The 27,492-nt window shown below is 33.1% G+C and overlaps 2 protein-coding genes across 5 annotated transcripts; one reads left to right on the forward strand and one right to left on the reverse strand.

Annotated features, from left to right (window-relative positions):
- Positions 1-203: 203 nt before the first annotated feature.
- On the reverse strand, positions 204-6,237 carry LOC104888332 (G-type lectin S-receptor-like serine/threonine-protein kinase At5g24080). Its single transcript, XM_010673269.4, has 5 exons — positions 5,929-6,237; positions 3,486-4,858; positions 2,980-3,160; positions 2,010-2,463; positions 204-1,133 (listed from the first exon to the last, which is right to left on the reverse strand). Exons 1-5 carry the CDS (start codon positions 6,204-6,206, stop codon positions 795-797), a joined length of 2,625 nt encoding a protein of 874 aa, XP_010671571.2. The 5' UTR covers positions 6,207-6,237; the 3' UTR covers positions 204-794.
- A 4,813-nt stretch (positions 6,238-11,050) lies between these two features.
- LOC104888333 (probable membrane-associated kinase regulator 6) lies at positions 11,051-17,265 on the forward strand. Of its 4 annotated transcripts, XM_010673271.4 has the most exons (4): positions 11,051-11,216; positions 13,758-13,925; positions 16,102-16,155; positions 16,439-17,265. In XM_010673271.4, exons 2-4 carry the CDS (start codon positions 13,919-13,921, stop codon positions 16,870-16,872), a joined length of 495 nt encoding a protein of 164 aa, XP_010671573.2. In that variant the 5' UTR covers positions 11,051-11,216; positions 13,758-13,918; the 3' UTR covers positions 16,873-17,265. The 4 variants fall into 4 exon arrangements, with proteins under 4 accessions (XP_010671573.2, XP_010671572.2, XP_048496856.1 ...); XM_010673270.3 differs by lacking the exon at positions 11,051-11,216 and having other exon boundaries at positions 13,030-13,925; XM_048640899.1 differs by lacking the exons at positions 11,051-11,216; positions 16,102-16,155 and having other exon boundaries at positions 13,030-13,925.
- The last annotated feature ends 10,227 nt before the right edge of the window (positions 17,266-27,492 follow it).

Raw genomic sequence — 27,492 nt, forward strand, 5'->3', positions numbered from 1 at the left:
ATATAGATTTCAATTGGAGAAAACACAAAATTGTTTATAATTTTTCTTTTTGTATACTCCCTCCGTTTTAATATATAAGACATGCACAATCTTCGAGGTTGAACTTTGACCGTTAATTACTCTCAATTTATATGATGGTACAATAGCACTAGATGATTTCTTTCAAAAAAAAAAAAATAGCACTAGATGATTTAGTGGTGATGTAAGTTTAACCAGAGGTCTCGGGTTCGAGTCCTGGGAACTCAGCAGTGTGTTGGGAGAGCTTTCTCTCTGATTGGGGCCTGACCCGGCTCGAATCCTGATTAGTCGGATCCAAAATGGATTTCGAAAACCGGATAGGTTCACAAAAAAAAATTATTGGTGTGGTATCATGGTGAGAAGGAGGTTTTGGAGTTGGGATACGTCCTCAAAATCTCCAACTGCACGAGTTTGGAGCATTTGAGGAATTAATTATCATACTTTTCCATCATATTAATATAGTGATTGTTTGAAAACTTTTTTAGGTTGAGATTAATATTAATACGATAGAAAGGAAAATAATGAAGATACATAAAGACTAAAGAAAAAATTGTAACAAAATCATAGTTACATTAATCAGAATTGGCAGTTAAAAAATGATAGAGATTGTTTAGACGAATTAACAATATAAGGACACCATAAAAATAAACCTAAAATGAGTAATATACTTCCGTCGTTCTGAAATAAATGAAACGCTTCTCTTTTTTATGTGTGGGATTTTTGAGAGAAACTTTTCATTTATGTCAAAACAGAGGAAGTATATGCATTGATTTCTATCAACGAGGTGACATGGTAGAATAACTACAAGTAGCTCGAGTTGAAGCGTTAGTGTTAATAGTAAATGTACTTGTATGGTCATATTCCCTTTTCATAGCTTTGTACACATTATCTAAACCTTCTTCTATCAACTCCAAAATGTTTGGAGGCATTGGTGGCATATTAACTTCCATTGTACCATCAAACATCTTTACCACTTCTCCCATTGAAGGTCTCACAGAAAGATCATCTTGGATACACCAAAATGCAATTTTGAGAATCCTTGTGAGTTCTTCCTCATCAACAGCTCCTCCTAGTCGCTTGTCAACCACTTTAATAGCTTTATGATTCACCATCTCCTGAATGATCATGTTTCACAATGTGTTAATTGATTATAGTAATATTGAAATTATAACCATCACATGCTTAAATCAACTGATAAGGGAGTTGTTCTAACTTAACCAAAGGTCTCGGATTTGAGCCCTAGAAATGCAACAATATGTGTTGGGAGAGTTTTTCCCCACAATTGGGGCCTGACCCGGCTCGAATCCGGAAGTCGGATCCAAAATGAATTTTGGAAACCATGTTTTTCACCAAAAAAAATATTGAAATTATCACCATGTTTTAAGTGGAAGATGGACAACTTGACTTTTTATAAACGAATGTTGATTAAATAAATAAAGGTCGGAATATCTGATCAAGTCAATTTACTTAATAAAAGTGAAAAGTGGTGTTTAATAATAACTAGTAAACATTATGACTTTTGTAGAAAATATAAGAAGTACAAAAATTAGAGTTTTTTGCAGGGATATACCAAGGTAATAGGGCATTTTGTGGGGATGTACCTCAGTAAAAAAAATTTGTGGGGATATACCAACCTAAATTTAAGTTTTGTTAAAAGGTACCAAAAACACTATTTTCAGCAAAAAAATTCAAATTTTCGGCCTTTAACTTGGTAGGAACTCGTGAGTGGGCCACAAAATAACAGTGAGGAAGTTGGAGGAAAATCAATATAATTGAAGCAATTGAATATCACACACTATACAAAGAGTAATTAAGCAAGTCAAAGGCTGGAAATTTGACTTTTTCGCCGAAAATAGTGTTTTTGGTACCTTTTAACAAAACTTAAATTTAGGTTGGTATATCCCCACAAAAAAAATTTAGTGAGGTATATTCCCACAAAATGCACTATTACCTTGGTATATCCCCGCAAAAAACTCCCAAAATTATTATACCTCGAAAGCCCATCCAGGATAGAAGAAATCTTGAGCATCAAAAGACATGTCGAGGTTCCTCCTTCCTCCAATGATCTCCAACAGTAGCATTCCATAACTATAAACATCTGCCTTCACGGTTATGGGGCGATTACTAATCCACTCAGGAGCTAAGTACCCACGAGTACCTCGAACCATCGTAACAACATGAGAATGCTCTCTTCCCATCAATTTAGCTAATCCAAAATCTGAAACTTTAGGACAAAAATTCTCATCTAACAAGATGTTTTCAGGTTTGATGTCGCAATGGATTATACGATTCCTACATTGCTCATGGAAGTAAGCTATCCCTTGAGCCGTGCCCAGTGCTACATTATAGCGCGTAGGCCAATCGAGTACCTTGTCTAGACTGTAATTTGGAGCAAAGATCCATTTGTCTAATGACCCATTTTTCATGTATTCATAAACCAACAACCTACAAATAACCATATTACAAAATCAAACATTTCGTCTAACAAGTCAATATACAATTATACGAATTTGCTTTTATCGACTCCCTTGTGTTGTCTTACACAATCTTATCATGTTACTTTTTTTTCCAACTTTTAAGTAAGTTTCACTTTTATTTCCTTGTAACTGACTGTCCATTTGTCTTTTGCCATAACTTGCCCTTAAGAAATTGTTTTCTATTCTATTTAACTACTCCCTTCGTCTCAAAATATAGTTCTCAGTTTAATTTCTATGATCAATTGAAAATCTTTGACCAAATATCTTCATTAACATGTAAAAAAAAATCTACTCATATAGGATCTTATTAAATTCATCTAAATATGAAGTTTTATAACATCAACTTTTTATAATTTTTATCAATACATAACTAAAAATATTGATAGTTTTCATATACGTGTTGGAGATCGTAAAAGAAAAAAACATGAACCATATTTTGGGGCCGAGGGAGTAATATGTTAGGGAAAGAAAAGGGTATATATACCTGCGTGATCCCTCAGAGCAATAGCCACAAAGCCTAACTAAATTCATGTGATGCATAGAACCAATAGTATTGACTTCAGTAACAAATTCTCTTTCTCCATGCGGCAAAACCTTGTCAAGTTTCTTCACTGCAATCAAAGTTCCATCTCCTAAGCTTCCTTTGTATACAGTTCCAAACCCACCTGTCATCACATCATAATTTAAACACTAACACTTAGGGTTTGTTCTCTTCAGCATAAAACAGCTCATGAACTGAACTGAACTGAATTGAATTGAACTGAACTCAACTGAAATGAATAGTGATATGTGAGAGTAAAAGTATTGTCCAGAGTGAACTGAACTGAATTGATCTAAACTGAACTGAATTGAATTGAACTGAACTGAATTGAAATGAAAATAAGCTGGGGAACAGGCATTTAAAACAAACAAATGCTTGTATAGTACTAACAAACATAGTAAAAAACAGAGTCCTCTGTTTTCTTTTATCAAGAATTTTTGAAGCATTACCTCTCCCTAGTAGCTGGGAAAAATTAGATGTACAATACTGCAAATCTCGGTATGTTAGACTAATCGGAGCACCTGCGAATATCAACGAACTCTCGATTGCTTTCTTCATCAATCTTCTCCTATGAACATTGTAGTACAACAAAAGGCACAATAATGCAATTAACACACCCATACTTAAAACAATGGGAATCACCAAAGCCTTATCATGTGCACTTTTATTACTATCCCCTCCTAAACCACCCTTCTGTTTCGACAATCCACTCCAACCTGATTCATTTGCTAAGACCTTAACGAATAGAGTTGAGCTCGGATCTTGAAATCCTCCAAAATCCATCCTCTTTAACACCCAACAATAAGGCTTTTCCTCAATCAACCCATAAACTGATGCAACACACTCACAATCATCTAAGCAAGCATTACCACACTTAGATAGTGTGGGAACATCACTATAATTAGCTATCACTGATTCATCTGAGAAGTAATAGTTTGTTTGTTGGACAGCAATGATCTTGAACTCGGAGGTGAGGTTTTCGTGTCTATGATTGCATTTACCGGTTAATGTAGAGTTTTCGAAACACCTATCATCATTGTCCCCTACACTTACAGTCCCAGGCAAGCAAGAACAAGATGAATTTGTCTTAGACTTGTCTAGGAGACATATACCATTCCCACATATTCCAGCAATGTCACAAGGGCTAGACACAGCTGCCCATTCGGACACCCATTGGCGCGATCCATTAACATCATTGTCCCATCTATAGAGCCTTACATTACCATTTGATTCGAGTACCAACCGCCTTAAGACAGGTGCATGAGTTGATGATGTTAAGGACTTATTGTATAGTAATCCAGTATTGTCACGATCATTTTTGTGAACGTATACTGCCCCGTTTGATGAACCTGGACCATACACTACCCCAAAGCTGCCGTTTTCGTCTAGGATTGCCACCACATCACCGGTGGCATTCGATATATCAGGGCCTGCCCAATAGGAAATATTTGAAAGGGAGTCTTCAGGTGCTTCTGGTTCTGGTAAATTATAGCTTAATGCTAGGCTTAGTGATGTTGTTTGTTGCAGCATTTTTAGAGTGTAGTAACCACCATGTGTAGGGGATTTCTTTGATGATGTTAGCTCCATTGATACATTCATAGCTTGGCCAGGTAAGAGGGTATTCGACGGATGCGAAAAGGTCTGGAACACAGGCTGTTGTGCTGCATTGTAGAGTATAAAGTTCCCACTTTCAGACATTACTGCTGCATCCACTTCTGCCCTTGAAGTATTTGATGACCATAAGGTTGTTTGCCCGTCGTTGAGGACGAGGTTTCCGGTGTTGTCGAAGTCTAGGACGGCGTTTTTGCTGGCTGGAGTATCTCTAGATTGAGAAAGAAGCAAAGAATTCAGATTTTTTTAGGACACAATAGTAGGAGTATGTACATGAAAGTGATGATCATCCCCTGCAACAGGTTGATGTAGAAAGACTTAAAAAGAATGGAGTAATGGTTTCTTTTTACTCCTGTTTTGTGTTTTATTAACCAACTTAACAACCAAAGTACATCAAATTCTTATTCTCTGGTAAATAAAGTTAGATAGGATCTTATGAACTGATGAAATGCACCAAGATAGTTAGTCTATAAGCAAGAGTGACCAGAAAATGTCAAATGTCACGTAAAACTGTTGTAAATCTTATATGGTATAACAAATTTAACAAATAAGAGCAACTTTTTTTAGAAAATGAGTCCAACATGGAATATTTCGAGGTTAATTGTAAGAAGATTTTGTTACCACGCAACGCAACAATTATATGGTAAATCTTCGAAATTTAATCTAACAACATAATATTAATCACTAAAAGACAACTTTTATTACAAGAAGAACACGTTGTAGCAATTATTGAGCAAAAAAAAACAAAAGAAGTAAGGTTAGAGTAAAAAAAACAGGGGATATCAAGGTATTCAATATACACCCTATACATAAATTACATGCAATTACATTCTCCTTCTCACATGCTCTTAGTCTCTTACATTCCGATGGAAAATATGAGGTTGTGTAATATATAAACCCATGTGTATATTGAAACTTGTAACTTGTACAATATATAATTGTGTCTTTTGCTAAAAAAAAGGTCTAATATCAACCTATGTTAATATAAAAATGACAATAAGTATCATATTGCACTAAATGAAGCCATGAGCCCATGACAAGTATAGCAAATACATATAAGTAAAGCAATACATGAAATTTCAGCATCTTGGTATATAAAAAAAGCTTCTATGAGTCTATAATGAACTGCTTAATTAAAAGTTACATACTTACATGATGATACAAAGCTATTCATCTGCTTAAATTGGTTACTGCCTTAACTTTATACGATATATATTGATCATTGCACGTAACAAAAACATGATCACGCTAAAATGCTTAATGCTAGTAAAATGAGCATACCTATTAGCAGACCATACGACAACTCTTTCTCCAGGAATCTGATTATACCAAATACCAAGTTGTAATTGATCATTTGAGTATAATGGAGTAAAACCAAGTGCAAAAGTTCCATTTTGAGAAATCCAAACTTTGTTTTCTGTGGCTAATAAACGAGAACCACGACTAATTTGGCAAGTCACTAGACCAAAAAACCAAGGAAATAAAATGGTTGCTACATAACAAACATAACATAACGTTTTAACATATGAATAAATGTGGACACTACTTGTAGTTGCCATTGATGAAGAGACGAACTTGTGCTCATTGTGAAGTTTTGGCTTATAAAGAAGTCAAAATATAGGTTTTTTTTTGGGAAAAATTGGTTTTTGACACGTGGGCAAGTGGTGGTTGAGCTAGATTGTTGAAAAATTGAAATGGAGAAAAATATAACGATATGTGGATATGGTCGGCCAAAATATTGAGTATTTGTGGCCTGGTACGTGTAAGATATCTAAGGTATTGCCAGTTTGCCACTTAAAACTGAAATTGGGTGTGAAGAATCAAGAGTCCACTCATGGTACACCAGGGGCATTTCTGTAATTAATTACAAGTTGAGAGGCACGTTGGTAATTTCGGGGCAATAAATGACAAAAAGCAAAAAGCAAAAATGTGAATCCAATTCTTCTTTCTTGCTCATTTCTCTCAATTCTTGCTCACCAGAAAAATCTGATTTTCAATTCTTCTCTCTTCCTTTCAAACCTTCCAAATACAACAATGGAGATCTGAAATTCGCGAGATGAATGATGAGATGATGATGACGCGGACTCGAGATGATGATGAGGCGACTGAAGAGACCCACAACCCATCCACGACGATGATGAAGACCCACGACCCAGATCTGATCATGTTTTTGCTCATTTGTTTTGTTGTTGTTGTTTTTCTCATTTCCCCTCAATTATTCGTATTGCATAAACTAGATGTTTTTGGTTGTTTAATATGATTAGGACATGAACAAAATTATGGGTGCTGATTTTGAATTATCATTGTAGGAATGAGCAAATGTATTCTGCAATAATTTTGAATTCTAATGTTCAAATGAGTCAAACATCTATGCTTATCTCTATTATATAAGGGAAGGGGGAGCAATGGTGTCTTTTTTTGAAATGCCTATTTTGCCCCCCTTCCCTTTCTAAATTACAAATTCACTTACAAACTACAACCTATGAAAAAATTGACTTGAAAACAAAGTGTCCACTTTCTTTACAATTTATGAAGTATTGTACTTAATTCAAAAATCAACTAAAAAATTATAATATTAGAAATCATAAATAAATTCAATAAAATTTCTATTTTGTTCATAGAATTTAACTTTGAAAATAAAAAAAAAACAAAAAGAATGGTGAGAGACTTAAATGACAGAAACTAAACCAATCAAATTTTGCAACTAAAAACAATTATATTTCGTATATCTAATGTTCAAATTTTGACTCTTATGCCGAAGAAAATCGAGATTTTGTTTCGAAAAAATTCAAGCACGCATCGCGTGCAAAAAATTCTAGTTTAGAATGATTGAAGATTATGTGCTCATTTACATAATTTGTGTTGGATGATTATTGCTGCTTAGTCAACTCTTATATTTGCTCTAGTTATTTTTTTTCTATTCATTTCATCTCTTTCTTCATTTTCTTTTTTGCTCACCTGTAATTAGTTCATTTTCGTAACTGCTCATTTGCACCAAGTTTGCTCATTTTCTTAAATAAGTAGAAATACTTGTTCATCTGCTCATTTTACTCATTTGCTCATTTGATCATTTGCTTAATTTGCTCATTTGCTCATTTGCTCATTTTGCTCATTTGCCCATTTTGCTCATTTGACGAAAATAGCCTTGGGTGTACCATGAGCATGGTACACCCAGGTTTACTATAAAGATTCCACCATTTTTTTTTTTTTTTTGGTACTGAAAATAAAAATTAGGTATGGATTTTAATATAGCACCAACCTACAACATCTTTTATGAATAATAAAATTATAGATAATAATGTAAATATAATATTATATAATTATAGTGGTACTTTAATTAAAAAAATTTAATAATAACATAATCAGTTAATAGTAATGTGAAATAATAAAATAATAATATAAATATAATACTATATAATGATTATAGTGGTATTTTAATTAAGATTTATCGATCATTGACTATTTGGACCTTATTGGAACTTATTGCACCTGATTGGACAAGGTTGAAACTTATCTGAATCGAATCGAACTGATTGGACCTAAAACTTAACTTTTTAAGGTGAAGAGAATGCACCTTTATAGGTGGAAAATCTTAAGGCCCTGTTTGGCACTAGCGTTTGAGGTAGCGGTTAGCAGTTTGACAAGATTAAAACGCTACTTAAGAAATTGTGATTATTTGGTAAGGTAGTGGTTGTAGTAGCAGGTAGCAGTTGGAGTAGATTATGAGTAATGATTGTGGAACGTTACAACAAGTAACGTTTGAGATTTAGAGGTAGTGGTCTAGCAAATAAACACTATATAATAGCATAATGTAGAATTATTAATCAATATTTTTTTATTTTTTTTCTTTTATTGTTTATTGATTGTTTTATTTCTCTAGCAAAACCATAAAGGAGTACAGCTTTAGTTTGGTTTCTAAATGTTTGGTGACATCTCCTTACATCAGGAAATTAAACTTGAGAGTTTCACATTTCACTGATGGTTTGGTTTGGTATATCTCTATTATATAAGTGAACAAGAGAAGACTTGGTGTCCATCATTTTTTACAATTATACTCTCAACTAACAAAAAAAATAATTATATATAATTTCTCAAATTTATTGGTTCTTATTATAATAAAAAATACATTGAACTTTGTGAAATAATTTCGTACACATAGTTACGCAATTGAGCTTTATATTTGCATTCGCACGCATCACGTGCATATAAGACTAGTACTTCATATGTTAAGGTGTTTATGAGAAGATTACCCAAAATCTTATATACGACGATTATGTAAATATAATCTCTTATATAAAATGAACGTATAAATTATTTATATAAGGCTTGGTACAAAAGTTATTTTACATTTCACAAAGGGATGACATATAAATCTATGATTTAGGGTAACTAAATCCGACTTATATGAATATATGATTTAGGGTAATATTGCATATCTTGATTCTCAAGATAAATAATGTATGACTTCTTAAATAAAGTGTACCCCCTCTGGTTTTTTTTTTTTTTAATCTTTCTCACTTTTTTGAGCACATCTTCCAATGCACACCCTTGAACTTAAATATCTTTCATTAAATATTAGTAAAAATTATAATGATTGAATATTAATAATGTACTAATTGAGACGAATCAAACAAGACCCCACATAATTATATCTTTTCTTATATATTGAAAAAAATTGAGAAATTTTTCTCTAAATATGAATAGTGTCAAGATTTTAAGTGAGAACGATAAAAAAAAAACTGAGAGATACCTTGTAATAATTAGCCGTTGGTTTTTTTTTTTTTTCTAAAAGTATTACCTTCAAATCTCTATACCGGCCAAGCCGCCAAATGACCTTTGACCAATCTCTGTTGAGTTGTTTCACATTTGGACAATGTGAAATTGTTTGGAGGAAGATGTAGCTAATAATAAAACTCATTATAGGCATATTATGCTGACATTATTGTTAGGAAAACTTCAACAATTTAGGTTTTTGTTGTTGTGGGTCTTTCATTATTTGACAAAATGCACTCCAATAATATACTACTTAATCCTATCCAAATCGGGAAAGGGGAGGGACCAAGTTAAGAAATTATCAATGTGATTGGAATCTTTTGAATAGTTCATAGTTGCGCAATACTCCTACTCTTCGTAATAAAAGTTTATACAAAAATAATGGAGTTTGATTGAAGTTGAAACTATGGTGAGGCAAAATTTGCATAAATTGGAGTATTATGTTATGAGCTAGCACTTCTTTAAGACTGAGTGAGGCGAAAAAAGTGTAAAAACAATCATAAAGGATATCTAACCTATTATATATTGGTCACGACCTTTGATCATCACTATTGACGAATTACCTTTCGAGTACTTGAATACTCCTAGCGACAAGAGTGAAGTGATTGTGCGATGGTGGTGAGGGTGGTGGGTAGTGCGCCGAGGAGGGCTTCGAGCGTGGTGAAGAGGGGGGTTGTTGGGGGTGGTGGGGCAGTGGGGGGAAAGGGTAAGGGGTGCGGGAGGGGTGGTTAGGGTTGGGTCAGGGTATTAGAGTAGAGGTTAGAGTTAGGGTTTGGCTTAGATTTAGGTTAGTTAATTAAGATTAGAGGGGAAATTATGGGTTAATGACTAATGACTTTAGCCTTCCATTATTCACAAGGTTAAGTGGATGTATTTTTTAAAACGTCGGGGGTATATGGTGAATTTGAAAACTTGCAAGAGTATATGGTAGTTGGTACAAAAAAAATTTGTCAAGAGTATATGGTGAAAAGACCATAAGTTTTGTTTATCGCAAAATAATAGTCCGAAGACATATATAACATCATAAAGGCTTGACGGGGAACACCCAACCCAAATTCTAATAGACTAATCAATTAGATTTAAGTAATCCATCAAATGTACAGCCTCATTAACCTCCTTAAAGACGTGAGAAAATAAAACAAAAGCAAAAGAATCAACTAAATAGAGTATTTCTCGTAAGATAACTCAATTATTAGTAATTAGACCTCATTTACGGTAAAATGGTAGTATATTGACAGAAATTTGTTATATAAGGTTGTTTTTTAAAATCAAATTTTTACAAAGTAGTTTTTTGAAAAAAAAAATGATTATAACAAGTAGTTTTATGAATTTTAGTGAGTTGGCTATTTAGCTCTGTTATACATCAAATTAGTACATACATGTCATACACACATCCGTAGGATAGACACCAAACGCACGGTGAACATCAAACACTAGATGAACATGTATTACAGAGATGTACATGTGTTCATTTAACTTACTAGCCATGTGCATGTGTTTATTTAACTTGTTATTCATGTAAATTTGACTTATCAACCATGTACATATGTTCACCTTTAACACCATACGAGCGTGTGAACAGGTACGTATTACTATTACATCCGGAGTCCGGACAGACAACGTAAACCAAATCCATACCTATTAAGTTGGGCCACGCTGACCCACGTCGAACTCTACTTGCGCTCTTTGAACCAGACCGGAAAAAATTGTAGTACGAATTATTGTTTATTTGGCGCGAATTATGCATCATCTTCCATGTGAGAAAAATTCATTTCCATATATCTGCACTTTTGACAGTGAGTTTCTCTTTTTCTTCGAATCCTTCTCTTATCGGAAAATTTCATCAACAACATTCATATAGTTTCGTATATTAATTAAGCATATAATAGTTCACAGAAGGATGGGAAATAAATAAATACATTTTAAAAATCGTATTAGGGTTTTATGATTGCAAATTGAAACGATTGGTAATTTAGGGTTTCTTACATTTTTGTATGTGAATTTGAATTCTGAGACATAAGATATTTGTTAGGGTTTTTTTTACTGGATGACTTGCTTTAGTGCTGAAATTATGGTTTTCTGGATTTGAATTTTCAGCAATTCCTTTGGTTATAGTTTGTAGTTTCTACTTGTATTCAACCCTTTCGGCCCGTTTGGTAGTCGTTAATAGATTGTGGTAATGGGAATGAATTTTAGGATGTGGGAGAAGAAATTGATTAGGATGTGCAGCTCGTATTGTTAGTTTGTTGCTTTAGTTTATGATTTCATATCCAGACTAATAGTGTGAAAATAGTAGAATTGTTTTTTTATCAGCATGACTTTCAGGGTCATACTTGTTGACATTGGAAGGGTTGGGAATGCTGTATATTTGTAGAGCTTGCATTGTACTTCAATATGTATTGTCAAAATGAGGGCGTTTACAGTTTATAATCTGAAATCTTTATGGTGATTCATAACATTGGAAGGGTTGGGAAAGCCGTGGAATGGTAGCTGCAAGTGAGCCATTTCCCGGTTGGCATTGATGGATGTTTTAAGTATTTGACCTGTTTAATAATTATAGTGGCTATGCTCAGCTGGATTTCGAGATGATCTACATAGATTGGGTGTGGTTGGGCCTTGGGACCCTGGAGAAAGAAAGATTTTATAGGGCGTTCGTTTTGATTGGGTACTAAACATAGGATACTGAGCGAAAATGGCATCGGATGGAGCATTTCCATTGTGCTCTTCTACTTGATCATATATTAATCTTGAATTACTATCATATCAGCTTGTCTGCACCAGATGTACCATGCGATCACATTGTCTGTTCTCTTTATGAATTAGTCTGTTAGATGCTGTCCAGCTCTTCCGTTCTTTCATAATGGGGGCTATGTTGTTACCCCGCTAGGAAGGTAGGACTTAAGAAATGGTATGCTTCATTTCAGTAGGGTACTTGAAGAATATCATCTGGTATCTATTATTGATGCTAGTTTAGTACTGTTAGGACCTCATTAGTTTTTCCGATTAGTAGCATGTGCCTTGTACTGTCATATGGAAGACAAATTGAATCATGTCACTGCTTTGTGGGGTAACCATCAAACCTCTTCATACTAATTCTTTTGAAGCCCCATCTAAATCTAAACTCTTTCTAGAACCATTATTAGCTCATTATCTAACGAAGACAATAATAGAGAAAATAATCAATCTAATGGAGCATTAGTTGTTGATGTATCATTTCAACTGTATATGATAGAAGTATGTTCGTTCATATATATGTGTTATTTCATGTTATGGTCTTATCTTATTTCATCAACTGTACTTTGCAGATATCTTCACCCACTTGAATACATTCTTTTTGATCGTATGCTCTTTACACGTGAAGGGCCTTTTATGTGTCCCAAATCACATGCTTGCTCAATGTATCTTCTGCTTGACCTGCATAGTTTCTATAATGTTGCAAGATTGCTGTCAAAACTACAGAATCTGCTCTGCAGATTAGGCTCCTCTATAGAAGATATTGGCAGAAGGCAGTGAGCTGTAGAGGACTGATTAACAGAGAGGGTACAGGTTCTTCAGAAAGATGACAAGAGGCCTTCCACTCTTTGGGGTGGGGGTGGGGGGGGGGGGGGAATAGCCTGAGGTTTACTTCACATGGCAGCTGAGGCTTCAACCATAGGATTGTTTTACTCATGTTCCTCTGTTCTTGAATTGTATAGTTAATTAATCTATGCAAGCCGTTAAATTATATTCTCGATGTCTTAATCGCAGTGAACACTTAGGTGATCAGTAACAATATTGAGCTTGTAGCTCGCTTCTAACTTTTGGCCTCAGTCCTGAAGTTCATCGAATACAGTCAGTTCTCTGTCCTTGTTGCTTCCTAAAGCTATGCATTGTGTGAGTTCTAGGGTTTCTCCAACTCACCCCCAAACTGATTTACGAGAACTTCATACTTGAAGGAACCACTATGGCACAAACGTTGACAAAAGCCCCTTGATCGTGTCTCTATTCTGGTTAAAGTTTACTGTGAAATCAATATGGCACTATGGCAGATGAGAGTGTGACTATTAATCTGATGTTATTTACGTCATGTAACCTGTATCGTGTTACTCAGAGTCTTAAGTTCAGCTCAAGCACTGTTCTTGGATACTCAACTCCCTGATATTGGTTATAAAGGCTTAATGATGTTCTTGCATTGGACTATTATGAATGCAGAATTTTCATAAAGTGGCTGCATCTGACAATTGGTAACAGCATACCTTTGTCCAGCCCTCATATATGAGCTGCAGCAGCATATCATTGTGACAATTATACTTATTTCTAACTTGTGTTGGTCTGCTGACTGTATTGAGTATTGACAGACTGACAGAAACTGGAATGTGATAGTCGACTACAAACATGAGCTGCAGCCTGCAGTGGTTTAAATGATGTTACTGTGAAAGTTTACAGAAGCTTGAGGACCACCGACATGAAAAATCATTTGTGATAAACATACCTTTCTGCCAGCCATGAAAAGAATATTATGAGAGGTATAGCTCTTGGTAAACTCTAAATTATCGTATGTCATTACTTTCTTGATCTCACATCCTACCTACCCGTTTTAACCGTCAAGCCACTCATCTAATTTAGAATAAGAATGAAGTCACCAGGTTGCTTTTCTTTCCTTTTTATTTCTGGTGGAACCTGGGTGCTGTTTTACATTTTAGTTTTATCAGAAATTGCTTCATTCAACTCGTTAATCAGGTTGCAATTAAAGCCTTCATTAGGGCTATCCATAATGTAATTTGAAAATAGTTTATTTGAATGAAGTATTTGATGTATTTTTCATCTGTAACTTTTTATGTAATATGATTAATGGGAGCATCATGAGGTGTATTCGTTTCGAGTCACTTTCTGCTACTGGTCCTCCTTAAAAATCATGGCTAGTTGGCTACTATTCCTTTCTTTACTAGACAAGTAGGGAACCCCTGTCTACTGATTTTGCTGTTCTAGGTTGTCTTTTGTGATAGAAGTTTGCTTTCATTTACTATCATCTGTGTAAAACTGAGAGTGTAAGAGTACGGCCATAGGGATTAAACTTGTAAGGAGAATTATCCTGTGGATTAAATCTTAAGAAGAAAACAGCTCCACTCAAGCAGCCTTGTGGATGTGAAAATCTGAGCTCTGTTTACCAAGAGAATATTTGATATTTCTTCCCTCTCATTGTCAGATTATCTGTACAGCTTTGCCTGTAAACATACGATAAACTGCCAATTCATGATAATGTCTTGGTCACAATATTTTTGTTTGTCGTCCGTACTCGCTTGTAGTAGTTTCTTCAGGCAATTGATTGTACACAAGGACAGCAGTAAGAACAACAATCTAGTATAGATTGAGGGTGAAGTTTAGGGGAGGGTCAATTATGCAGCAAGTAAATAAACTGCTTTCCTGAAGACCAGAATAGATTGTGGGGAGCACAAGATATGGTTTTGAATTTCATATGCTCTTTAGATTACCTAACCCACCTCTATGGTTGTCTTCTTGTCAAAAATAATTACTGTATTTAGTATGTTATTCTCTGTTTTTCTTCTTCTTCTTTTCCATCATTTTGACTTCTACGTTATTCATATTATAGCTTTGTCCGTAAAGTTTTTGACTAATGTTATAAAAGCAACTATTAGTAAATAAAAGTAATTAGTGATATTAATGGTAAAACTTGTGCGATAGCAAGCGTAAAATCATATAGATGCAATAGGATGAAAAAACAGTGAAAGTATTAATTTCAATAATTGTTTTAATTTTCTTGCTCTTAAATAGGAATGCCTGCGTAATACTTCTATATAAAAAATTTGTTTTATATTCTTTGCTTTTAAGCTTTAATGGTTGGTGATGACTGATACTAAATTTGATAACTGTTCAATATTTTGAATTGTAGCAATACCTTTATCCCTTTGTATGCCAACATTTAGACTGCTTCCTTCTTAAATATTCTACCTAGAACACCACTACTTGCAGGACATTTTATGCTGTCGTCCAAATTCAAAGTTCTGACGCAGCAATTGGGTTTTTTAGTGTAAGATTATGAAATCATTCTCTCTAAACTGTCTTATTTTTCCATTACAAATGATATTAGGGTACTTGAGCTATGATTATAACAAAACAAAAGCAGGTGAGTTTAAGATCAACTATTTTGTCCAAATCGAACAGAATGTTGCCCTTTAGGAAAAGTCAAAAGCATAAGACTAAAGCCAGTGCTTTTAAAATCTTCTTCTGGGTGAAAAAAGGAGTTTAAAGTGTCATCTGTAGCATGCATGAACCTCTTTCCATATTCCCCTAACACTCTTATAGTACATTTTTTCTAGGTTAAGGTTATGATTAGGACCTTAAAGTTGGTTGTCTGATGCATGAACTTAGGACAAATATTCAGGCTTTTTGACAAGTACATTGCAATTAGTATCTTAATTACCGAACTAATTATAATTTTCATTTAACCTTTGATTGTTTAGCAGAGTTCTATAGCAAACGTGACAGAACTGAATATAGTTAAAAAAAAAAGTGACCCATGAACTATAGATGCTGAAGGGGTTACATACTTACATTACATGTATTATGGGTGCATGTGGGGTTGCTATATTCTGTTCTTTTCCCTTTTCCTTTTCAAATCATTAAATAAGATTGTCTCTTTTCTTACCACACTCATAAATTATTGTATGTTCTCGTTATTAGGTGTGGGTATATATATATGTGTCCTAGATGCATTGAGGAGCATGCAGAAGTCAGGTAACTGCCTATATATATATTGTGTAAATCTATCCTCTGCATAAGTTACTTGTTTTTGGCAGTATGGCTGCTGTTGAAACATCTCAACCTCTTTCTATTGAGAGCTTCTCATATAGTTGGCTGATTAACCTAAAACCATCCCTTGAAAGCCTCAGTGAATCCTTCAGGGCTGCGTTGGATTCGTCCGATGAGTCTTTCTTCATTGAGATGGATCCAAACATGCCCGGTTCAAAGAGGTTCAAAACACTTAACCAGGATATTGATTTCAATCTTCCATTCGCAGAGCAATCCACAGATGCCATTGTACATGCTGATGAGCTCTTTTGTGATGGCCTCCTCATGCCTCTTGTTAACTTATCAAGGACTAAAGATTATAGTGATTCAAGTCCTTGTGCTTCTCCTTTGTCAGATTTTCAGAACAGAATCGCTGTTTCAGGTGATCGTAAGCTCCGTTGTTCTTCCTTGAGAAGGTGTAGGAGCTTATTATCTCGGAAAATGTTTGAAAAATACTTGTATTCTTTGTTCCCGTTATTGGGTAAAATGAGATGCTGCAGATCAAAGTCTAAAGCTAGATCTGCTGATAACAGATCATATTCTCCACAAGCATCACCTCGAACGAGTGTAGGTTCCTTCCCTGGTGACTTGAGGCGGTCGTGTGATTCTGAGAGCTCAATTCATGAGGCAGTTCTTCATTGTAAAAGATCTATTGGTATGTAATTATATAGTACCCTTCTGTATTCAGCTAGTTCTGTACATAAGAGAAGGAACCATAATAGAAAGCCATGATGATATATTGATAGGAACAAGTACCATATATTGTGAGATTTACATTTTTGCAGAGAGAAGGAATGAGAGGTGCAGAGATGTTTGTGTCTCTTTTTTGCTCTCATCTCATCCATGTACTTTCCCTTTTCTTGCTTACATTATGGTGCAACTAAATTTAGTGGTCCTGCTTTTGGACTAGAAGATTAAAGGATATATTCATGTATTAAGAATTTTCTTTAATCTTCCTTTTCTCCCTTCTGTGATTTCGACGAAAGAATAGAAATGCACATTTGATTATACGTGTTATACTATATGATCTATACATCAACGTGTTATACTGTATCATTTCAATTTTATCTAATGTCTTTATAAAGACGATGTTGAAGTCTTGTCTTATATTTCATGTAAAATTCTACATCTAAAGAGTGCTAAAAAGTATTACAACTAAGGTTTCTCTGCCTATTTTCCAATAATGCTGGATTTTAGATGCTAAAAAGTATTACAACTAAGGTTTCTCTGCCTATTTTCCAATAATGCTGGATTTGGTAATGTTTTTGTATCATGCCCTTTTTTTGGTCCTTTGAATTCTATGAGAATACTACATAACATGATTGTATAATTATTTGGTACAGCCTGGTAACTGAAAAACATAAATATCCCTTGTAATTCAGCTAAAGTCCTTGCTGAGCTCGTGGCATGTCTCCAACAATTGGGCTTTAGCTTAAATTTCTCCCATAACGTATAGAAGATTTGTCAGGTGTTTACACCACTTCAATTATGAGAGATGTGCATTGAATTTGCTTGATGAAGCATGAGTTCTCTCCTGGTATAGCGGGTGTATCATGAACATGGTACACTCAGGGGTATTTTTGTAATAAATTAGAATTTCATGTGCTCATTTGATACCAAATTTACTCATATAGGCATTTTGCTCATTTGCTCATTTTGCTCATTTCGTAATAAAAGTATTTGCTTATTTTCTTAAATGAGTAGAAATGTTTGCTCATTTGTTTATTTTGCTCATTTGTTCATTTTGCTCATTTGCTCATTCGCTCATTTTGTTCATTTGGAGAAAATAGTCTTGGGTGTACCATGAACATGGTACACCCAGGTGTACTATAAATATTCTCATGAAGCATAAATATCTTGAATTGAATCACTTGCTCCCTCAAACTGCACATAGGCTGATTGATCTTTTAGTGGCTAACATCTTAATCTTTATAACTCGGTTAGAAGTATCTAATATTTGTAATTTAACTAAAAACCGGCGATAATAATTCAATTACTTACAAAGTTGTAAATTGAGATACTCTATACATCTTAATAGACCTTTCCATATCGAAAACTCAAAAATGTCCCTAAATGAAGGGTTGAAATTTCTTTGCCGATGTACAAATTTGAAAATTTTCAATGACTTTTTTGATTAAGTTTCAATATATTTGTTTTGTACCCTTCAGTAGGGCTCTATCCTAGAAACAGCTGACGTAAGTACAGGTTGACCGATCAAACTAAATCATCATCCCTAGTAAGCATAACTTAACTACTTAAGTCAAGTGTCTTGATCTTGTCCCCTCTCTTGTGTAGCATACTAACTCCCAACTTACATTTAAGTCTAGTTATTAATAAGCTCTTTATTCTTTGCTCATCCTCTCTAACGACCAACCAAAAGAGATGAAGATAGATGAGGTGGGCCAAAAATAATGGTTCCTTTTTAATTTCTTTTGGTTTAAATAAATTGAAATTTTTATGATAAAATGCCTTGATTTCTCATAATCGGTCGCATCTCGTAGAGTCATGGTACAAAAGTATAATATTACTATACTTGTGTCTTAATATTTAAGTATATATAATTATATATAACAAATATTCTTGAGTAGGTTTTTAGTTGCCTATGTCACAATATTCTTTCTTTTTTGTGTGAAATAAGGAAAAAGAGGGAGTTCTTACAAATTTAAGACATGGTCCATGATAACGAGTGTAAGGGAAGCATCCAAATAAAGGAATCCTTATCTTCTCTAGTTTTATTTAGAAGTGTTTCGTCTATTTCTAACCATCCACTACCTAATGACCTAATTGTGTGTTTAATTGGGAGTTTATGCATTGTAATAATACATGGAAACTTAAATCATTAGGAGAATGATGCAACTATATTATTGATGGTCAATCGCTAGTTAAGTAACTTTAAGAATTTTGATCGTGTCAAACCTCTACGGAAAGTAAAAACTAAAGGTTTGTGAAAATAACGTTATACAATTGAAGTAGTGATTTGAAAATTTCCGACAAATTGAATTTTGAATTACAGTCATAGAGTAAACTTTTGGGTGTATAGTATTATCTATGTTTTATTATTATATAATGAAATGATTGTTTACAATAGTATATTGGCACATAACCATTAAGGAGGAACATCATACAACTTTTAAGTATAACACGATCCCTAGACTTCACTTACCAAAGAATATAAATATTAATATACCAACAAATAACAATTAACATAAAAAATAATTATGTACGTCAAACAAGCTCTTGATATATGCGATTCATTCAACTAAATTTGACTTACCTCAATTCATTCTAATTCATCATTGTAACTCATTATACAATTTATCTATAATCTCAATATTTAATATTAATAATAATAATAATAATATATAGTTGATAAAATAAAGTAAAATTAAACAATAAAAAGGCTTGAGTGAGACACTCTATAACTGAGACGATCGGATCACCCAAAGCTAAATGAACTAGATTCTTGACATCTTTTTATTTGACAAACAAAATTTATTTTTAGGTCATTCTAGTGACCCAAAGCTATCACCTACAAATAGTTGGGTTTATTTTAGAAAATCATAGCTAAGATAATTTAGAGAATACCACCCATAATTTAAACTATTCTTATACATTCTCTTTACTTTTAGCAGTTTTTATTATTATATTATTATTTGTAGAAGTTATCAAAATTATTCAAATTTGTTGGAACTTATTTGAACCTATTTGAACCTTTGTATTTTTTACGATAAACTAATTCTATTCAGCATAACTTATTTTTTCTTTGAATAATGCAAAAGTGGGTTTTAATTCCCAAAATATGCCCAAAAAAATCAAAATTCCCTGCGTACCGTCCACGTAGGACGGCACGCGAGAAAATTATTTTTTTTTTGTTTTAACCCACAGAAACCGCTACTCAGAGTAGCGGTTTAATTTTAAAATAAACCGCTACTCGGAGTAGCGGTTTACAAATAAAAACCGCTACTTTGAGTAGCGGTTTACAAATATAAACCGCTACTCTGAGTAGCGGTTTACAAATATAAACCGCTACTCTGAGTAGCGGTTTACCTGCGCAAAAATATGGTAAGCAGATATCAGTTTTCATAATAAACCGCTACTCGGAGTAGCGGTTTATAAAAAAAAAAAAAAAAAAAAAAAATTTTTTTTTTTTTTTTTTTTTTTTTTTTTTTTTATAAACCGCTACTCCGAGTAGCGGTTTTACCTAAGTTGAAAAAAAAAAAAAATCTCGACACTTATAAACCGCTACTCCGAGTAGCGGTTTTACTAAAAAAAAAAAAATCTCGCGTGCCGTCCTACGTGGACGGTACGCAGGGAATTTTAATATTTTTGGGCATATTTTGGGAATTAAAACCCACTTTTGCATTATCTAAGGAAAAAATTCATAAGAACTTATTTAGATTTTTTGGAATTTTTTAATTCTAAATTAGTCAAAATCAATTGAAGAAGCGCTATACCTAGTAACCTAGCTAGTCATGCAAATACAAAATTACTCCTATTTTGTTTACAAAAATTAGTAAAAGAGATGGTTTAATTTTAATATAAAAGTATACCTAGTTATTAAATGGATTAAACTAATCACCGAAAGAAATTAAACTAGTCACTATTAGGCTAATTCTCTTTTTAATATTAGACTTATCATTCCCTAATATTAATTTAAAAGTAAGCGATCTCTTATAAGACTAACTCGTTTGCTTAATGATCGATTTGTTTATCCATCCTTCCACATTATTGTGTAGAATATAGATCTATAATAATCGTATATCACGCATGCACATTTAAAATGCCGGGAATATTCAACAAGACAACAACTGCTGCAGTGCTGCGTTTGCATTATATATTGCATTTTGCAAGGATTCATAGTCTTTGGTCAATTAACTCTAATTTATTTTCAAGTGTACATAATTTTATTTGATGAAAGTACTACTTTTAAATTTTAATTGACAAGACTGTGATCGCAAATACTTCTCAAGTAAAACAATCAGTCATCAGTAATAGGGTCATGCATGGAAAGTTCTGGTACAACAAATGATCTTGCATCCATTTACAATTATATTGTAGTATGTAGATAGAGAAACCTGACCAACACCTATAGCTGCTGAGCTCTACCAATTTTTGTAATCTCAAACCAGTGGCGGATCCAGGAATTGAACAACGTGGGTTCGAACTTTTTTAAACATAGAACAAATACTGGCCTAATACGCACGCGAAGCGTGCGGCAAATTTTTACTGTTAATACAAGGTGTTAAATAATATTTATACATGTTAACTAATAAATTTTTAATGCTACTAATAATTAACGACTCCAACATCAAGGTCTTTGTAATATAATTTTGCTTATAAATTATTAATGCTATCAATAATTGATTATTTGAGCAAGTTAATTCGAAGTAAAGGGAAATTAAACCAGATTCATTTCCTATTAATATATTACTACTTGGTTGGAGGGGATTATTTGTGAAAAAAGAAAGCTAGAAAATGGAGGATCGAAAGAAAAATAAAACCAAGAAAAAAACATAAGTTGAATTAATAAAAAAGAAAAGGAGGGGAAAAAAAGATAGAAGAAAAAAAAAGAAAGAAGAAAAAAAGAAAGAAAAAAAAGATAGAACAAGGTAAAAAACAAAAGTTGAATTGATAAAAAAGAAAAGGAGGGGAAAAAAAGAAAGAAGAAAAAAAGAAAGAAAAAAAAGATAGAACAAGGTAAAAAACATAAGTTGAATTAATAAAAAAGAAAAGGAGGGGAAAAAAAAGAAAGAAGAAAAAGATAGAACAAGGTATTTGCTGGGATTCGATCCCGCGACCTTGCGTGCAAGGCATTATCATTTACGCGAAGCTCACCGCTGAGGCAACTTGTCATCCTTTTCATTATTAGGCGCTTGTTTGTTATAAGTCCTTTTTTTGTCCTCTAAGGTCAGTTTCTTTCGAGGATCCGCGTGGGTTCAGTTGAACCCACTGAACCCACGCTGGATCCGCCTCTGTCTCAAACGTCTGTGCTGCTAACCCGGTCGATTTTACCTGTGACAGGTTTCAACCCGGTAAGATAATTTATTTTACCCAATTAATATGTCAAATTTGCATAATTTTCACTTATTGATAATTAGAAATATTAATATATAAAATTGATAGAGTATAGATCTATTTTTGGGACCTCAACCATCAGCTTAAACTTTTGGTTGAGTTGGTCCTTTGACATGGTATCAAGCAGTGGCGGAGCCACTTGGTAACAAGGGGTAGCAAGTGCTACCCCTAAAAGATCTTGAAAAAAAAAATCAGTTTAGCTACCGCCAAAGTGGTCGCAAACAAATTAGCGGCCGCTTTTTGTGGTCGCAAACGGTCTTAGCGACCAATAAAATCGGTCGCAAACGGTCTTAGCGACCAATTTGTTGGTCGCAAACTGTTTTTTCAATCTTGATAACAATCCTGTTGCAGAAAACTATAACTATGTCATTATGGCAACTTAAATCCTAGGATGTTAAAGATGATCCATCATTATAATCCACCACCAAACAAAATAATTTCACGTCAACCACCCCAAAAACTCAACCAAGTTGAATTCTTTTTTTTTTTTTTTTTGTTATTATCTTCATTTCTCTGGACCTCACTTCACAAGTAACTTCCCATAAGTATAGGCACATCAGTCTTCTTTTATTTATTTTTCTTCGGTTCAATCTTGGAATATGAATCCACTGCTTTTTTTTTCTTCTAGTGTTTGTGTGCCACTCCCCGGCCCCTTCTCTTTTATCGGTGGAATTCACAATACCTAACAAATATTTAAAGTTTTTTTTACACCAATACACCATTGTTTTATACCAAGGTTGCCTAGCAAAGCCCGACCCACCTCCATTGTCGTATAGTTCTTCAACCGGTCACAGTAGTTAGGGATATATAATTTCTTTTATGAATAAGGGATTGATAATTACAGATTTTTAACTTTATAGTGAATCTCTAATGTGAAGTGTGAACATTTGTATGATAATAGATAACTTGTGATGTTGTGAATTTGTGACTTGCTATTAGGTATGAAAATACTAAATGAGTTGATGATTTGTGAATTTTGTGTATTTTTGTTTTGTGTAAAGATATTTCAAAATTATGAAGAGGACACAAGATAGTAATATTTCACATTTTTTGTTCTAGAGGGGCAGCTAGTAAAAATGTGGATTTTTTTGGGTGTTAGATATAATCATGATATTACGCTACCCCTATCTCTATATCCTGGATCCGCCACTGGTATCAAGAGTCTGCGTGACAAAAAGGTCACGAGTTCGAATCTCATCCACCCCTCCTTTCTAGTTAGGTCAAAATGTGCAACTGAGAAACCCTTCCTTATGTGACCTAGGAAGGTTAGCGAATAAGTTCGATAAGGAAGTTCGCCAAAAGAGCCTGAAATGATTTCCACTAATTGGGCTTACGGAGTCCGATTGCTTATTGTGATACATTTCTTGAAGCAGAACGGGCCAACGAGTCAAACTCACCGCTATGCCATGACCTATAGGCTTTTTAAGCCATCCGAGTTCGTTTAAGGTCCGAAATTAGTATTTTAATCATTTTCGGATTTTATTATTTCCTTAATTTCGTATTAGGGTTTCGTGTTAAGTATTTAAACATTATTAGGTCATTATTGGGAGGCAGTTTTTGACTTTTAATAATATCACAGAGTTCCTACTCTTTTCTGGTGGATTCCGGAGTTTTTACATATTTATCGCTTGTAAATCTGTTTGTTCTTGATCGAGATTAGCGCTTGATTTTCTCCATAATTTCCTACTGCGTCATTATGATTGATAAACAACAAGTAGTTACTATTGGCTATTGGTCCTCCAAATTTATCACTCATGTCATCTACTTATCCAAACTATCCATAAATTATGTGAGAATCTTAGTTAAATCACCAAAAGTAAAAAAAAAAAATGGTCCCTCCAACAAAAACCAAGAAAAAGAAAATTCATAGCCCTAGTTTAAAATTTGAACCCTCCATAAGATTTAATTTTCTTCCTACATTTAAAATAATACTACTAGAAATCTAGAATGGAAGTAACAAACAACACAAGCCCAGAAAATCAAATATGGGACCTTCAACTTTCCTTCCCGACACAGGCAAATGGGATACACGGTTTTTCTTAAGCTTGAATTCTGAAAGAACTACTTCTCTATGAGATTGTCACATGTCATTAAGCAAGATAAGGAGACATAGACAAACCTTGCTACCATATATTCCAAAATTCTTGATAATGTCTCTTTTGTCTATCTTTGTTTTTTTTTCTATTTTTTTTAATATGATTCTATTTCATAACAATTTTTAGAGAAGATGATGTGACGATCAGACAATCAATTATAATAAAACTAGTTTTATATGCACAGGATACGTGCGTTAATTTCAAAACTTGTTAGTCTAATATATATTCTATACGTATTATAGCTGTAATTAGAATTAAAATGTGAAAGATTAATAGTTATAGATGGATTTTCAGAGATTTTAATTCGCCAATGTAGAAAGCTAATAGAGGTAATTATGAGTGATTTTTAATATTAACTTTTTGTGAATGAATGAACAAAAAGGATAGACATAATGAGTTGGTTTGACTGAATTAAAAAGTATCAAAGTTAGTATGTTTCATACAATTTCAGGTGAACAATAACATGTATACAATCTTTTTTTATAAGAAAAGATCAAAATATTTTGGCCATTTAATTTTTTAATTGAAGTATTTGATGCATATACTTGTTTAGAATAACAAGTTGAAATGAAAAAAGTAACTTGTTTAGAATGACAACTCGTTTAGAACAACATGTATACAATCTTTAAAAAGGGTTCTTAATTTTTTTTTTTTTTTTTTGTATTTTTTTTCCATTCCATTAGATGATTAAGTAATTTAAGATTTTCAGAGGGGCTGGGGGACACCATCTTCCTCCCCCTTTCCTTTATATACTAGAGATAGAGATTCACAATGCGTGTGAAAGCTAAAAAAAAAAAGCAAAGTGGAGAAGAGGAAGAAGTGAGAAAACGATTGTATTTCAATTTTTTTTTTCTTTAATAAGTTCATGAAGTTGAGTAATTGCTATTTGATATAGATAAATTGCTATGTAATTTGGCAAATCTGTTATATTTTTGTTAATTTTTAGATTATATAAAATGGGCCTGGGTAACCCAATAAGGAGGAGGAGAGTTTAGTCCACTTACAAGCCCAATGAGGTTCCATCATAAACCAATTGGTGATAGGAGGAGTAACTCCTAAGCTTATAAAGTGTAACAATCTCTCATCTTTCTCCAATGTGGGACACTTACAAGTGGACTTTCAATGGGTTTCAACAATTTTGGTTCACTTTTTTTTTCTTTAAAATTGATGATGCTGGGGTTTTAATATTAGGGATATATTTGTAATTTAGGGTGGACACACTTCCTTTCTTTTCCCCTTATATAACAGAGATAAGAAATGACAAGTTACAAGATACAAATGGTAAAGAGAAAAATGGGTTGATAGTATGCAAACATCTCTGTAAATTACTCCTAAATAATTATACAAACATATTCAAAAGTTTAGGAAAAAGAAAAGCTAAGTGGTACAAGTACTGAAGTATAACATGTACAAATTTTATCATATATTCGGGTGTATCGTGAGTATGGTACACGTACACCCAAAGTTATTTTTTTTCTCATTCTCATTTTAAATAATCGAAATGAATAGAATATACTAAAAGGTGAATTTTAAATAAACAAATGAGCAAAAATTAGTCTTGATATACCATGTACATGGTGTATGATGAGTGAACTCGTACGACACAATTAATCAAACCATCCATTAGAAAAATAACCCTTATAATATTCTTTTTATGGTATATCTCTATTTTATTACTATAATATCTTCTTTTTTCTCTTTCTCTCTCAAAAACATTGTCAGCTCTACTAATCAACCAAACTTTTTTCTTTGCATATTATTATTTTTGTTTTCTTGTTATTAATTACTATATATTACTAGATGAAAAGCATGGAAGTTAGGGACCAATAATAATAGGTTTTATTTTCTTCTACCAGTTGGCGCCCAATATATTAGCAATAGTTTGGTTTATGGGGGACCAAAAACAAGTAATAGTAGTAGTATATAGTCGTATATTTCCATACTTGTTGCTCTTGTTAATCTGTTAGTCATTGTTGTGTGCAAGTACTCAAGATTATATATGTTCATATGTGGCCAAGATGAAATAAAATTGGGCCTATTGCTTCTTTTTGTGAATTTTTTTAACGAAAGTTCTAAAATACCAACAAATGATGATGGTCCCTAATCTATATACAAATGTCTCTTGAGAATTTGATGAAATTTTCCCTATGTTTTAACTTATTTTTAAAAAAAAAAATTCGATGAGATAAATTCAGATAAAATTAGATAAGATAAGATAAGATAGAATAAGCTGAATAAAACAGACTAACTATGTTAAACAACACAATGAACTAAAATATAAGTTCAGATAAGATACGTCAAAAAAAGTTGAATCGATCAGAGACTAAGTTTTCTGTTGATGGCCAATATTAATTTAGGTTCTATACTATGTATGACTAGCTCTTCTCTGTAATTAAGTTACGAATATTTAAGATGTGGCCAACGTTTTCATTTAAGTAATATGTACACACTTATACCTTAGTCGAGTCTTTTTTATTTGCCTGTCCCATGTTGTAGAAATATAGTCAAGACTAAGAATTGCCTTTTTAAAAAACCTTTAATAGATTAGTTAAAGTAAGCTCAATAAAATTTCAGTTTTCCGAAAAAAAAAAAGGCTATTCATACATGTCCAATCCATGATTGTATGATGAAAATAATTGGAGTATACAGTAATGAAATTGTTAAGGTAAAATTTTTGCCCTTTTGAACTTTGTGTCTTGAAATTTTTAAACCCAAAACTATCGTTCTTCCTTCTATTCTTCGGATGTACTCACAATTTCACAAATCACTTAAAACTTAAAAGAAGATACTTTACAAATCGTATTCAATTGATAAAATCACGTTATAAAAATCACGCAAGTCACTCAAATAATCAAGAAACTTTATTAAAACTTAAAATTAACATACAAACTAAAACTAATAACCTAGAACGTCAATACATACAAAAACATTTACAAAAATTTACTTACAAATCACTATTCTCAAGAACCATTCACAATTAATGGTGGGTCATGATAAAAAATTGAGGTGTATTTGTAGTGAAATCAGAATTTAGAAGTTACACAAGGAAAAAAATTATTTACTTTTTTATAGTGTTTCCTATATATAATGAAACTTTTACATATATTTGGAC

This window comes from Beta vulgaris, chromosome 3 (assembly GCF_026745355.1).
Source record: "Beta vulgaris subsp. vulgaris cultivar EL10 chromosome 3, EL10.2, whole genome shotgun sequence".
Taxonomy (NCBI): Eukaryota; Viridiplantae; Streptophyta; class Magnoliopsida; order Caryophyllales; family Amaranthaceae; genus Beta; species Beta vulgaris.

Bases quoted from the DNA above. Each gene is read 5' to 3' on its own strand.
- LOC104888332 (XM_010673269.4), bottom strand. From the start codon at position 6,206: ATGGCAACTACAAGTAGTGTCCACATTTATTCATATGTTAAAACGTTA. The intron at 3,161-3,485 runs GTAATGCTTCAA...ATGTGATGACAG, and splicing joins TTCCCAGCTACTAGGGAGAG to GTGGGTTTGGAACTGTATAC. The intron at 2,464-2,979 runs GTATATATACCC...GGTTATTTGTAG, and splicing joins TGCTCTGAGGGATCACGCAG to GTTGTTGGTTTATGAATACA.
- LOC104888333 (XM_019248526.3), top strand. From the start codon at position 15,978: ATGTATTATGGGTGCATGTGGGGTTGCTATATTCTGTTCTTTTCCCTT. The intron at 16,156-16,438 runs GTAACTGCCTAT...TTCCATTCGCAG, and splicing joins GAGGAGCATGCAGAAGTCAG to AGCAATCCACAGATGCCATT.